The 15550-nt window shown below is 38.3% G+C and overlaps 1 protein-coding gene across 2 annotated transcripts; it reads right to left on the bottom strand.

Moving 5' to 3' along the window:
* Positions 1 to 5872: 5872 nt before the first annotated feature.
* LOC122552774 (cytochrome c oxidase subunit 7A-related protein, mitochondrial) lies at positions 5873 to 15550 on the bottom strand. Of its 2 annotated transcripts, none has more exons than XM_043695699.1 (3): positions 15395 to 15550; positions 9418 to 9555; positions 5873 to 6458 (listed from the first exon to the last, which is right to left on the bottom strand). In XM_043695699.1, the coding sequence occupies exons 1-3, from the start codon at positions 15521 to 15523 to the stop codon at positions 6315 to 6317; spliced, it is 411 nt and encodes a 136-aa protein (XP_043551634.1). In that variant the 5' UTR covers positions 15524 to 15550; the 3' UTR covers positions 5873 to 6314. The 2 variants fall into 2 exon arrangements, with proteins under 2 accessions (XP_043551634.1, XP_043551635.1); XM_043695700.1 differs by lacking the exon at positions 15395 to 15550 and adding an exon at positions 15234 to 15353.

Raw genomic sequence — 15550 nt, 5'->3', positions numbered from 1 at the left:
GCATGTCGGCCAGATAGCCTAATCTACTCTAGTCCGATTTGCCAGTACTTGGCCTATATCCCTCTAAACAATTCCGATTCATATACGCATCCAGATGTCTTTTAAATGTTGTAATTGTTTCGGCTTCCAACACTTCCTCTGGTAGCTCATTCCATACACGTACCATCCACTGTGTGAAAAAGCTGCCCCTTAGGTCCCTTTAAATCTCTTCCCCTCACCCTAAACCGATGCCCTCTAGTTCTGGATTCCCCCATCACAGGGAAAAGACCTTGTCTATTTAGAGTCGAGAGTGTGGTGGAAACTTTCTGATGAAGGGCTTTTGCCCGAAATGTTGATTCTCCTGCTCTGCAGTACTCACTTTCTTCTTGTCTATTTACCCTATTCATTCCCCTCATGATTTTCTAAACCTCTATAAAGGCCTAGAAAATCTCAGCCTCCGACGCTCCAGGAAAATCAGCCCCAGCCTATTCAGCCTCTCCGTACAGCTCTAACCATCCAACCCTGGCAACATCCCTGTAAAACTTTTCTGATCGCTTTCAACTTTCACAACATCTTTCCTACAGGATGGAGACCAAAATTACATACAATATTCCAAAAGTGGCCTAACCAATACCCCATACAGCTGCAACGTGACCTCCCAATTCCTATACTTGATGCTCTGACCAATAAAGGAAAGCATACTGAACACCTTCTTCACTGAACGTCATTCACCTCACTACCTGTCCTGACTATTATATGCCATTTTCCCCAAGAATGAGAGAAAGTCAGAGTGTTATCTAGCATAGAAACAGATCCTTCCATCCAACCAGTCAATGCCAAACATAATCCCAAACTAAACTAGTCATACCTGCCTGTTCCTGGCCCATATTCCTCCAAACCTTCCCTAAAAATGTATTCATCCACACATCTTTTAAATGTTGTGACTGTGTGCACATCCACCACATCCTCAGGGAGTTCATTCCACATGCAAAACAACCTCTGTGCAAAAGAATTGCCTCATGTCACCCTCTCACCTTAAAAATGTGAGAGGATGTCTTGACATTCCCCATCTTCAAGAAAAGACAAATACCATCAACTTTATCTATACCTCTTGTTATTTTATAAACTTCTATTAGGTCACTTCTCAACGTCCTACACTCCAGTGAAAAATGTCCTAGCCTATCCAGCCTTTCTCTGACTCAAACCTTCCATACTCAGCAATATCCTGGTAACTCTCTTCTGAACCCTCACCAGCTTAACATCCTTCCTATAATTGGGTGACTAGATCTGAACACAGTTTTCCAGAAGGAGCCTCATGAATGTCCTGTAAATCTCAATATAAAGTCCCAACTCAAAGAATTGAGAAAAGGAAGCGTGCTAAGCTCCTTTTTAACCATCCTGTCTATGTGACACAAATTTTAGAGAATGATGTACAGAAGAACCTTGATTATCCGACATTCGATTAACTGAATTCAAATCATCCGAACAAGATCGCAAGATGTCGATGCATGGCTAACTACGGTATCCGGCATTGATTATTCGGCATTCGATTAACTCCCTGCCGGTGTCCTTCCGATAATCGAGGTTCCTCTGTACTTGCACCCCTTAGTCCCTCAGTTCTACAACACTACCTAAAGGCTCTACCATCAATTGTATAAGCCCTAATGTTGTTTAACCAAAATTCAACACCTTACATTTTTCCAGATGGAACCCCATCTGCCATTTTTCAATCCATTAACCCATCTAAGATTGAATGAGACAAAAGTGGGTGGCACAACTGTTAATGCTGGTGCAAGTGGTTAGGTGTTCCACATGAGCAGGCAGTGTACAGGCCATACAAATTTACTAGCTGAAAAATGTGTTGCTGGAAAAGCGCAGGTCAGGCAGTATCCAAGGAGCAGGAGAATTGACGTTTCGGGCATAAGCCCTTCTTCATTTTTCAGCTCTGATCTCCAGCATCTGCAGTCCTCACTTTCCCCATACAAATTTACTAAGATGGGGTGGACAGAAAGAATGAGGTAAGATGTTTCAAACAACAATTGAGAGCGGCAAATCATGAGATTTGGTGTGAAATGGGGGCTGCAACAAAAAAAAGAGAGTTTGAAGTAGCACAGAACCAACAGGAGCATTTACCCTGGTGGAGAGAGAAGGTAATTTACCTTGTGACATTGCTATATGTTTCTCCAGACCATGGAGACAATACTGACTGAGGGGACTACTTCTGACCACATTTGTGATGTTTGATCGTGTAGGCTCTTCTACATGGCTGGGATGTGAGGGCAAGAAGATTGCTCTCTTCTGCACCATCTAGGTCCCCATCCATAAAACAAGGCAACAATTTCCACATACTGGCTAAGCTGGTCATAAACCCTACAGCACAGCTTGGCCCTGCCAGTGCATGACCTGGTGCACAGCTTTTTTTTTTACATATAGCATTGATACAGGGAACCCTGCAATGCCCAGTGAGTGGAAGAATCGTGTTGGCATCAGATGAGCAGGGGCAATAGGGCATGGCATAATTAATTATCTGATTTAGGGATGATAAATTGAGAAAGCATTAAGCTTCACGGAGAGAAACCTTGCATGAAACTCAACAAAAATGACAGTGAGCCAATTTTCAGTTAAGAAGCAGCCGTTAATAATGTTTCCTTCCCCACAGATACTGACAAGTATTTCCTGGATTTTTGATTTCATACTTCACATTTCCAGCATCTGCAGTATTTTGCCCAGTGAAAACATTAGTTGAATAAAATATACGATGTGGCAAGTGGCAGGATATTTTCCAACTTCAACTGGGTCAGTGTTGGCATTAAGCTTATTACTTGTTACTGCACTGTGATGGCCCCTATAGACATTTTATAGACAGGCCGTGAAATGGAAAACCTGGAATAATAAATATGGGAAAAAAATGCTACTGTTACCCAATCCTTAAACCACAATTATACATTAACGCATTGAATCAGGTCATCTCTCTACACTTTCAATGCTTCAGCAGGTCATCCTTGCATCACTGCTGTTCCCATTTTAATTGATTCATTTTCTCAAAAAAATTCTATCAGCCTCCAGTCAAGCAAACCATAACTTCATTTGTTCCAGCCTGAAATGACACCATTAGCCTCCCTATATGTGAGAATTTAAAAGCTGAAAGATCATGTACAATTATTCAACATTAATAATGTAACCTCTCATTGCACCTCAAAGAGCAAGTTCAACAAGGTGCAGCTGTAAAAGAAAAAAAATCAATTGAAGACTTGCTGTATGATGGTTTAAAGGAAGAGAATAACAAAGAGGATGGCCTTGAAGGGTATTCTGAAGTATGCTGCATTTTGATTGTAGAACTTTCTGCCTTTGCCTCAGAAAGCAGAGAGCGTGAGGAATTTCAAATGAAGCAGAGTGAAAAGTACATAGGTATGTACTTTTGCTTATATGCAATAAGCATTGATGGCTAGGATAAGTGATTTTGAGTTTCAGCTCAGTTCAAACACGACATTGGAGCTCTTAGCCACCATGTTCAACTTGAGCAAATCTCAAGGGTGGTGGAAGGTATCAAAGCTCTCAGTTTAAAAGGATATGTAAATACACAATGATATACAAATCCTAAACTAACAAAATGTTATTTTCTGTAAGATTACTCTGCATTATTGCAATATTGTAAAGACTACACCCTTTATTTTAGTTCATTTTTGATTGTGGACAAAATTAATAAAATTACTTTAAAACAAAAGAACAGAGGAAAGAATGGTTATACTTTTAAAAAAGTAAGTTATTGAAACCCATTGTGAGTCATATTTACAATATTGAGTTGCACGCAGTAGGGAAAGGTGGAAGCGATGACATGCTGGTACAACGGTGTGCATACCAAATCAGGCTTAAACAGTAATAGACTTGTACAATTGAGATCAGTTGCAGATGCCAAGGTTTAATGACCTTAAGGAAAATACCAGAAAAATTAAAGGATTGGGAAACAAATGATACACTCCATCGAATCCTGAGGACTAGTACTATTAAATTGTTTCCCAGAAATTATTTTCCTTCATCCATAAAATCCATTTTTTTTTGCCTGTGTGTAGAGGTTTTTGAAGGGAGCAATTTGTGATTAGAATTTACTCATTTGTAATAAATAGCAATTTTTGTTAAATACAAAAACCTCATCCGATCGTCTGTTAACTTAGGTCAAACAAACAAATTGGTACTTTGTATACTTTGATAAAATTAAATTTTGTGACAACTCCAGAAACAGCAGGGATTGATTTGCAGCAGGGTCTCTCACATAGATGTAATATACGTTTAAACCAAGCATGTTTTATACTTCAGTGAAGAATATGAAATAGGTTTCTTTTATTTTAATACTTTAAATGCCTTACTCTAATAATTCTAATCAGTAAAATTTTTATTTCTATAATATTGACACCTTTCAATTTAAGATCATTCACACTGCTGCTGAAACTCATTCATACTGCCTTAACTACAAATCTTCTCCAACACCTTGCTCAACAGCCTCTCAGCTCCCTCCCCTATATTATACCCCACATACCCAAGACTCATAATCAACACTAAGTCCCCAAATCCAAAATCACTGACTTCAGTCTTTTTCATATATATTTACAAATGTGTCCCTTGCATTAACCACTCCCCGCAACCAATGTCTGCACAATCTTCTACAGCTCTATCTCACATAATTGAATTCATATGTACAGCTGACCATATCAGATGTCTTCTGGAAAGGACAAAGAGAAATATTAATTGATTGAAAAACATTTTTAACTTTTAAAGTGCTCTTAATAGCATTAATTTTCAGCACTCTATATCCTTTCAACCCCTTTGCATTGAAATGGAAATTGGAGTCTACATATGACAATAAATGACAGAACTGTGAAATTATGTCAAATCTGGTAAGGAAGACAAATCCAAGAAGGGGCTTGAATCAGCACAATGATAAAACTATTGGAGTAGCAAATGCTGATACCTGTTAGTTATTAGTAACAAAGACAAAAGGTGATATGAATCTCTATCCAGAACTCAAACTTATTGGTGACACTAAGTGTTCCTATTTAAAGCGAGAATTTCTTTTAGCTGACATTGCAGAAGAGTTGTTTTAATAACCATATTTAAATAATAAGAATAATCAATACACCTCAACCTCAACTAAAGTTGAGTCACCTCTCGCTCTCACCGTTAGCATTCAGATTGAAAATGTCAAGTTCTAACGTCAAGTGCATGTTTATGACAATGATTCAGAACAGGGACACCAAATGAACATGATTTTCAGGCTATCTTTTGTGTTAGCTAAACTGATATTTAGAAAATTTTTCCTGTTTCTTTTGATATCTTGAACTTATTTTAGGCTTTAAGATAACAAGTTATTTTGATCGCCATTCTGCGCATAGCAAGTAAGTTCCAAAAATTTGAATGAAATGTTAAAATGCATTTGCTGAACTCAATCATCAATATTTCTGTCAGTAATCAAAACTGCAAAGATTGTTTTGTTTAAATGTAACAAAAACAAAATCATTATAACTGCTGCACATGAAAAGCAAATTACAACACCTTTGACTGACCAAAAATGCAACAAAATAATCAGTGTGCTGGTCAGGCGGAGCAGAGAATTTGCAAGAAAATATTCTTAACGCAACTTTTAGTGCGATATTATTTTAAAACTGGTGACAAAATGCTGAATTGTTCATAAATCTCCACAAATTAAACAGAAAAAGAGACAATTCTTTAAGCAAGATTAACTGCACTACCAGTAGTGAATGTTGTATATTGAAAGATTAGTACCAAAAGCAACATTTCTTTTTAAAATGATCATGGAACTATGCATATTCATCACCAAAACTGCAAATTAATCTGCCCAAAAATTATTTGTAAATGATCCAAGGAAACATTACCAAAGTTCACTTTTAGAACTTTATTTTAGCAGCACAAATATAACAGATTGCACATCATTTGCACAAAATATTATGACAATGATGAATAAGAATTCCTCACAAGATAGACATCTGTTCGGATGGTCTTCGTGGCAAGTGCAAAAACTTCCAGGTCCCATCACCTGTGGCACTATGTTATATTCACCTAATCAATTTTAAATACATTTTCTCGAGCACTTCACATGATTCAATGACAATTTCTATCAAACCTAATCATTAGAATTAGGCAGAATCCTGGGCCCTGGAATTCCCACCAAATCACAGATTAAAGTTGATTGGTCAATCTCATGTCCAAATTTTAGATAAACTGCTAGAAATAAACTTAGAAATCAGTAAACAGGTTACAACTGTACAGAGGATTATTTGCCAGTCCTTGAGTTGAGATTTTGGAATCATAATAGATTTTTCTCAGTTGTGTTTTTTGGGCTGGGCTGCCAGAAAGAGTGCTATCAAGCAGTAAATCGTCCCGCCAATCGTCAATGCCATTGTAGTCCTGTATAGTAGTCGATCAGGGACACCTCGCTTTAAATGTACTGGCAAACCATCTGGCTTCTAGAAAGCAAGCATGATAAAAATTTTAAAGTTAACACAACAATCACACTCATACAGCAAACATCCTTTTCCTGATTTACCAATGTTCCCTCTAACTTAGGAGGTTGCTAAGCAACCTACAAGATCCCCCACACATTGAATACAAGTTACACTCTCTAGGCTACGATCCACATGCAACCAAGCAAATAAACTTAAAGGTTCTGTGGACATTTTGTTTGAAAAAGAAGGAACATTGGTTTTAATACTCAAAAGGTGTGCAATGCGTTTGTGATGGCCCCATGAACTTCTATCATTAAGACAAACATGTGAATATACTTCAGTAGAGACAAATGTGATATAGTTTATTGTGCGAGGAAGAGGAAAGTATACACTTCCTAGAAAATAGTTATCTAAATGGAGTAGAAATATCCTATATGGAGTAGAAGCATCTGGGGTCCAGACACCTTTTAAAATCACAAAGGACTAGGTAGAAAGTAGATAAAGAAAAACAAATTGTACAGTTGACAACCAGAAGAAAGAAGTTCAAGTTCACTATCAAATAAACCAAAGAAAAATAAGGAAAATCCTTTTTATGCAACTAACAGATTTTGGAATGCATTTGCTGTTAGCAGAGGTTATATACATTCAAAGGAAATTAGAGAAGTACTTGAGGGAAAAAAAAAGAATTGCAGGGATACAGAAAGAGAATACAGAAGGAAAATAACAGTAACTGGGTTGAAACAGTCAGAGCAGACTCTATTCTTCTGTGCCGCATGCTTCACAAACATATAAGAACAGTTAGCACAGATCAATAAAGGCCTAAAAGACAAAATAATGCACTGGGTTCATTTTGAAAATTACAGAAAGGCAGAGATGTTCATATTGCATCAAATTTTAGTTAAACCGCATGGAGTACTATGAATTGTTCTGGTCTCCATCTTATGGAAGTGAATTACAGATACTGAAGGTACATAAAAGATATTTCAGAATAATACTGGAACTAAATGGTTAAACCTATTAGGAAACCTTAAGTAGGCTTGGGGCCTATTCACTGGAAAGGATAAGACTGATACATGATTGTATTGAGGTCTTTAAGATGATAATAGCTTAAGACTGGGTAAATACATATTTGTGAGAGAGCCCAGAATGACACAACAGAAATATTATAGTTAACATTAAATCAAATAGGAAAATTCAAGAGAGGTGTCTTTATCCAGAGCGCGAGAAAGCTATGGACCTTGTCGATGTATTTAAGGTGACTAACACAAGTATATTTTAGTGAATAGTGATGTCATTAGAGGTAGAATGGATGGGAGGTGGTTTACATGGAGCATAAAGACAACAGCGAACCATTTGAGTTGAATGAGCGATTTGTTTTGTAAAGACATTTCCTAGCATGTTCCCAATTGCCCTCTTTTTAAAAAATCTTTACAGGATACCTTTTAACAGGTCAAAACAAATTTACTCGAGCGCTTGTAGAGTATTTTAATTAAATCAATGCTGCATAAAACCAGTTTCACTGGGAGTATTTAAAGCAATAAATAACTAAAATAAGGCCAAGTTCAAACAGTGAAAAAAACCATTTAACAAGACAGGAAATAAGCACTTCGCAATGGTGTGGTGCCATTTTCTGAAAAGGCTTATTATTAGGATACTTCCACTTCTAGACAAAAATAAAAATCAGCTTTAAGGGTTTTTAGAATCACAATGTCACAACACATGTTATAACTAAAGCCTAAAATATAATTTAGGCATGAACTCCACGCTCCCAAGAGATATGTTTTGGTTCTGTACACAACTAAATTCAATTTTTTTGCCAATTATTTTGTCTCCTACAATTATTCCAGTTAGTCTTCAATATTCACAATTCCTTCTGCTCATTTGAAGTGCAACTTGAACCCATGACCTTCTGATTCAAAGACAAGATGTTCCCACTGATCCATTGCACAAAACTCCAGAAGCTCCACAAAGATTCCTTTTAAAAATGATCAAAAAGCTGAACCTGTCAGGACCAGACAGCAGCAACTGTTGACATCTATCCTTGTCAGAAAATTGTAGGTTCTTAGCCAACTCTTTATGCCTGGTTACCGTGTAGCACAATTCCAAATATATGTTATTCAAAAGGAAGGTTGTTATATATCTATTAACGCAGCAACCACTAAATATTTCCTTCTTTAAACTCAAACCTGAGTAAAGGGTTATTTCAGCATAATGACCATCTATCTACAGCTTAAAAAATGGTTAGAAAATAATTATACTGCATAGAAAACCCAGCTATACTGCTGTTAAGAAAATCCCTTGCAACAGCTATTCTCAAGAACAGATATGAGAATTGTTAAATGTTGGAAGTGACATATTTGAGAAAAAACAACACAGCCAAATGCCACTCTTTCTCTGAAAAAGTGACTCTATAATTAAGAATCTGTAGCTCCTGCTGAGTGTTGAAACATACACCATACACATTGCTGAGGTGGTATTTGGCCTAAAAATAGTAATCTAAAATTTGCTTCATTAACTGGTCTGTTTTGAGTACAAGGGCCAGTTTATGTAAATTGTAAACTCTATACATTCAATTTGAACAAGTGAAAACAATGGACAAAATAAACATGTAGAAATATAGTGGAACCCTATTACAATTCAAATGCAGACAATGTGCAGAGACATTCATCTGATCTAGCCAAATTCAAAGCTTATAACAGTGCATTGTTTCTTAGATTTCCGAGAGAAGAGGTTGTCACATTATTGCTTAATTTGTTTTGAGCAACAGATGAACATCCTCAGTAATTGATGCACTACACAACCAGAGCTATAATTTCATGAATGTACATGTAAGATTATTCATCATATTACCAGGACTCTAAGGTAATAATGCAAGATCACGAATCATCCCTTATCATTTCTAAAATTCTTTGAATTCCTTAAAAGGCACAAGTAGTTTGAAATATTTTTTGCTGTAGTTAAGGCAAACTTTGATTCATACCTGAAACATTTGCTGGAAATCAGGCACCTTATTCCTTCCTAATAAGTGCATTCCTCCTCCTTCCAATTCAGATATGGGTTTTGTGGGTGTAGCAAAAATCATAGTGGGAGTTTCTGTGGAAACTAGAGGCTTCAACCCCTATAAGAATGATTAAACATAATCAGTGAAACATGCGTCTACAGGTTGGGTATATGATAAATTTTAAAGAAAATTACAACCTGGTTAATTAGGGCAGGGCTTTTCAAGATTCTGTCTTAATGAACCACATTAGCACATATAACATGGGGGGGGGGGGGGGGGAAAGAGGGGTTGAGGATGCACAAAAGATATATCCATGTCCTTATGACTTTACGTAAATTAAATGATAATACGAAACAGAACAAATTTCTAAATGGAGCTTACCCACCAGAGCCAAGAACAGCCCTATGCAAACTCCTGAACCCGATAAATTCATCACAAGTAGGAACAAAATTGCCTGGAATCCAAAGTTTTCCTTAGCCTTGGGCATTGTTATTGAATAGGGATTACTGTACTGACTAGTTACATATAGCCACGGTCATATCTTTTTAGACAAATATACTGATTTTAGTAGAAAACTGCTAACATACATTTAAGCAATACAAGTTACAATAATAATGTGTATCTGTACTTAATAATCTACCACGATTCAATAAAAAAAGTGAAATTCACACAAAGAATACTTCATTTGTTTGTGTAATTTTACAAACAACTGCACAAAAATGGCTAAATTACAAGAAATCTTGCAAATGAATACTGAGATCAATACTCAATGATACTATAATATCCAATTTACTAAACTAAAAATGCAAAATGATGCATGGATTCCCTATCAACTATTAGTTTAGGGTAACAAATCAGAACATTCCTATGTTAAGGACCCTGAAGTAATGCTTTGCCTGAAAAGCTCCACTTGGAATAAAATTACATATTGGCTGAGCATAGTTCAAAACAGAAAGCTTTGACAAAACATGCATTTTGCAGCAATAGTTCAAATCTTTGGATGGCTAACTCTACTTGCTCTCTAGCTAAGGGGCATTTATATTTACTAAAACAAACATAAGACTAGCAAGTAACAGTTACTATCTCTGTTTCACTGATACACATGATGACTCAGGTCATTTTTGCAATTCAAAACTTTGCTATTTCTTTTTAATCCCAGCTCCTTTTTTTCCTCTCCTTTTTAATAAGCTTCCTCCACTTTCTCTTATACACTTATCAACACTGCATCTGTCAGGCTGAATATTCTTTGGCGAAGTGAGAGTCGCTTCAAGGTCAGTGGAGTGATTCTTGCTGTTAGGGCAAGCGGGTATTCTTGCCACATCTTACTAATTGGCACCTTATGGCAGTAGCACATTAGATTTCTGTCCCATGTTAGCACCAGAAATTCTATAAGCAACTCACCAGAATCCCAGAAGGAGCCACCTTCTCTCACGCCAGTGTTGGATTGCAAAGACATTGCACACCAGTACAGCCAGGGCTGCCCTGCATGATTAGAACATAACAGCACAGTACAGGCCCTTTGGCCCTCAACGTTGCGCTAACCAATCTGAAGCCTATCTATCCTTTACCATTCCATTTTCATCCATATGTTTATCCAATGACCATTTAAATCCCCTTAAAGTTGGTGAGTCTACTACTGTCGCAGGCAGTGCGTTCCACGCCCCTACTACTCTCTGAATAAAGGAACTACCTCTGACATCTGTCCTATATCTATTATCCCTCAATTTAAAGTTATGTAGCCTCATCTAGCCATCACCATTCGAGGAAAAAGGCTCTCACTGTCCATCCTATTTAACCCTCTATTATCTTATATGTCTCAGTTAAGTCACCTCTCAACCTTTTCTCTAATGAAGACAGCCTCAAGTCCCTAAACCTTCCTCATAAGACCATCCTTCCATACCAGGCAACATCCTAGTAAATCTCCTCTGAACCTTTTCCAAAGCTTCCACATCCTTGCTATAATGCGGTGACCAGAACTGTACGCAATACTCCAAGTGCAGTCGCACCAGAGTTTTACACAGCTGCAGCATGGCCTTGTTGTTCCGAAACTCTATCCCTCTACCAATAAAAGCTAACACACCGTATGCCTTCTTAACAACCCTATCAACCTGGGTGACAACTTTCAGGGACCTACATGGACATCGAGATCACTTTGCTCATTTACATCACTGCTGACATTTGCCCCAAATTGGTGCCCCACTTTTAAGGCAGGATTCTGGAGCTCCTGCTGGACAAGGTGGGGCATGAGCAGGAATTGTCTTTCCACCATGACCATCAGTGGAGGCCATAACACCAGACTCTGGCAGCCTGGTCAGAAGTTGTCACCCAGGTTAGAGCAGTTTCAACCTCAAGTAATGCTCAGCACTGTAGAAAGTAAGTCAATGTCCTAATACATGCCAATAGCTTAAGTGCCACCATCCTCTCTCTTATACTTCATAGTCACTCCATCTCTGCTATTGTACTCAGCTGCTACCAATGCTCATGCTCTACCAGTCTCACAATGCATATAACATCTTCCTAACTCACCCTCACACACCCTAACCTGCAACATACCAACACTGCACACCATCTGTGCTGCCCACTCACTTGGTCTGGACACCAACAGTAAAACTCTGTCACCTACTTCCATCTTCCAAAAACTGGTTTTTCAGGTTTAGTTAAATGTTACTTAGTTGTGCATATCAATCTATCTTCAGTCATATTTACTACACTGCTTCACTGCCAAAAATGACACTGTGACATACAGCACATTTGACCATCTCCAGCAGGATTCCTCAAATCACTCAAAGATACACAGATAAGCAACAGCTTTTTACCACCACCTCCTATGTGCAAGACTAATAGATATTTAACAGAACACGTAGGAGACTAATTAGGTGAATGGATCAAAGAAGACAAACTTAAGTGATGGTATGTAGACTTAGTCTCATTGAATGATGCATTTTAAACATTAAGACCATATGAGTGCAAGCCCATAAGATGAAGTACAGAAGCAGGGAATTCAACCCATCAAGTCTGTTCTGCCGCTCAATTAGGTCACAGGTGATACAATAATCCTCAACTCCCTTTGTGTACCTTTTCCCCAGAATCCTTGCTTCCCTTTCTAATTAAATCAAATCTGTCAATGACAAATGAATATACTTAACACCATAACCTGGACAACCCTCTGTGGTAGAAAAATGAAGATTCATTACCCTCGGTAGAAATTCCTCATCTATCTTAAATGTGTGACTCCTTATTTTCAGACTTTACCTTCTGCTTCTAGACTCTCCCATAAAGAGAAACAACCTTTTCTCATCTGCCCCGTCAAGCCTGCTAAAGAACCTTGTAGATTTCAATAAAGTCATCACTTATTCTTCCAAGTTCCAAAAAGTACAGGCCCAACCTAATCAACCTCTCTCATAACACAGTTCCTCCATACCTGGGATCAGCCTAATGAACTGCCTCCAATGCAGTTTATCTAGACAAGGGCCCCAAGATGGTTCACGGTATTCCAGCTTTACAGATTTAACAAAACCTCCCTACTCTTATACTCTCCCCATTGAAATAAAGGCCAACATTCCATTTGCCTTCCCAATTAACGAATGAATGTGGATACTAGCTTTTTGAGATTCATGTGCAAGGTCTCCCAAATCCCTCTGTTTGGAGGCCTTCTACAACTTTCTTCATTTAAATAATATTCAGCTCCTCTATTCCATCTCCCAACTTTTTGCCCATTCTCTTAATTTATATCTCTATGCAGACTCTTTATGTAATCCTCACCACTTGCCTTCCCACTTATTTTGTGCCATACAAAAGCTGGCTGTAATACATTCCCTTTCCTCAACTAGTTATTAACATGTTAAAAATTTATCTGAATTCTTCAATAGCAGTGACAGTGAAACTGCCACCATTCATCATTAGTACTCCTCTAAAAGAGGCAGTAACTTCTAGAGCCTGCAAATGTACTGTTAAAATCTGAAATCGAGACATAAAAACATGCTGCAACTTTAATTGATTGTCAAGAGATATTTTTAAAAGTTCATAAATAATAAAGACTAAAACTTTTCACAGGTTTTTAAATTAACTCCAGAATGGTAAAATTTGAACATCCAACACACATTTGCTATCCCATAAAACGTATCCTAGGGTGTCCAGAGTGACAGATGTAAATCCTGAAGCATCAACAAAATCTTTTCTTTTGCCTGACATAGGGTCTAGATATGAAAAGTAGATGCAGAATGGAGTAACCATCAAAAACAATTCAAAGATTTTGCTGCACTTGAATTGCAGAGTGCATTCCTAACTCAAGCATGTCAACCTGAATGGCAGTGTTTTTTAAACAGGATCTCAGTATTATTTTCAACTATTCTGGGATCAGGAATTATAAAAACTCACAACCGTCTGAATGAAAGAAATTTCTCATCTCAGTTCTACTTATTCACAAATAATGACTTGTCCACTCAATCTCTCATTAGACAATCCTTTCATACCAAGAATCAGTCCACTAAAGGTTCATTGCACTTCTTCCCTCCCGAGTTAGAATGCCCTGCCTTAGGCAAAGAAACCAAAAGTGTGCATGGTCCTCCAGTTATGGTCTTAACGAGGCTCTGTGTGATTATAGTAAGTGGTAAGACCTGTAGTAAAGGCAAATAGAATGTTGGCCTTTATTTCAAAGGGCATTGAATATAAAAGTAGAGAGGTTTTGCTAAATCTGTACAGGACACTAGTCAGAACACAGCTGGAATACTGTGAACAGTTTTGGGGCCCTTACCTACGGAAAGATATACTGGCATTGTTGACAGCTGAAAATGTATTGCTGGAAAAGCGCAGCAGGTCAGGCAGCATCCAAGGAACAGGAGAATCGACGTTTTGGGCACAAGCCCTTCTTCCTTGGATGCTGCCTGACCTGCTGTACTTTTCCAGCAACACATTTTCAGCTCTGATCTCCAGCATCTGCAGCCCTCACTTTCTCCTTGGCATTGTTGACAGTCTAGATTGTAGTAAGACACTCGAACACTTTACTCCCTTTGCAGTAAAGGCTGACATAGCATATGATTTCCTAATCACTTGTTGTACCAGGATGTTAGCTGTTGATTTGTAGGCAAGGTAACCCAGAACTCTCTGAATACCAATATTTTACATTATCTCATTTAAAGAAAATCCTGTTTTTTGATTTTTCCTACCAAAGTGAACAAGCATCTTTTTGCCCACACATTCAACATATTTGTACCCATTCTGTGGTCACCTTGCCTCTTCCTTACAGGTAACGTTTTCCCCTAATTTTGTATTGTCAATAGAATTGGATTGTGCACTCAATTGCCTTATCAGTCATCTGATCCTATCCAACCATCTCAAAAGTGCAAAAGTTGAACATCAGGCAAGGATGGTCATCAGCGTGGTCTCACCAATAACTGCACCTAGGGATGAACAGCCTGTCTTCTTACACTGACATGCAAAACTAACTATAGTAGTCAAGTCCCTCAAGTGGAAGGAAGAACTGGTATTATCACAGTCAAAAATCACACAATACCAGGGATTATAGTCCAAACGGTTATTTACCTGATGAAGGAGCAGCGCTCTGAAAGATAGTGCTTCCAAATCAACCTGTTGGACTATAACCTGGTGTTGTGCGATTTTTCACTTTGTCCACCCCAGTCCAACACTGGCACCTCCACATCATGCTATTTTCACAGCCTCGGTCATTCCAAAGCTCTTCACAACCAATCAAGTACTTTGAGAAATTCACTAAATGCACTTTTATCAATTTATGAATAAAGAATAGGGGTAGGATGGAGAAGTCAGGTCGGAGTGACCTTGATAATGAACGAGTCACTGGTCTCCTTTCCGGTCAGTCTGTCCCAGTGAAGAAGCAGCGGCTCCCCCACAGCAAGGTCAAGCCGGGCACCCGGACGCAGCATCGACAGGGGCCGCCTTCACTAGTACCTCACCATCCCTCCAGCCCACCGTTTCCTACCTGCGGGCAATAGGCCACAGGCCCAGCCCCACCACTCAGTCTCTGCGTGAATCCGTTAAACTTGTAGAACATGTTCAGCCCTGACGTCGGGACACTCCTGCGACAGAAAAGGCACCCAGAAGGGTCCATCCGTAAATTGTCGCCGCATACACACGT

Source organism: Chiloscyllium plagiosum, chromosome 9 (assembly GCF_004010195.1).
Source record: "Chiloscyllium plagiosum isolate BGI_BamShark_2017 chromosome 9, ASM401019v2, whole genome shotgun sequence".
In the NCBI taxonomy this organism is placed as follows: Eukaryota; Metazoa; Chordata; class Chondrichthyes; order Orectolobiformes; family Hemiscylliidae; genus Chiloscyllium; species Chiloscyllium plagiosum.
This window is presented reverse-complemented; position numbering and strand designations above follow the sequence as displayed.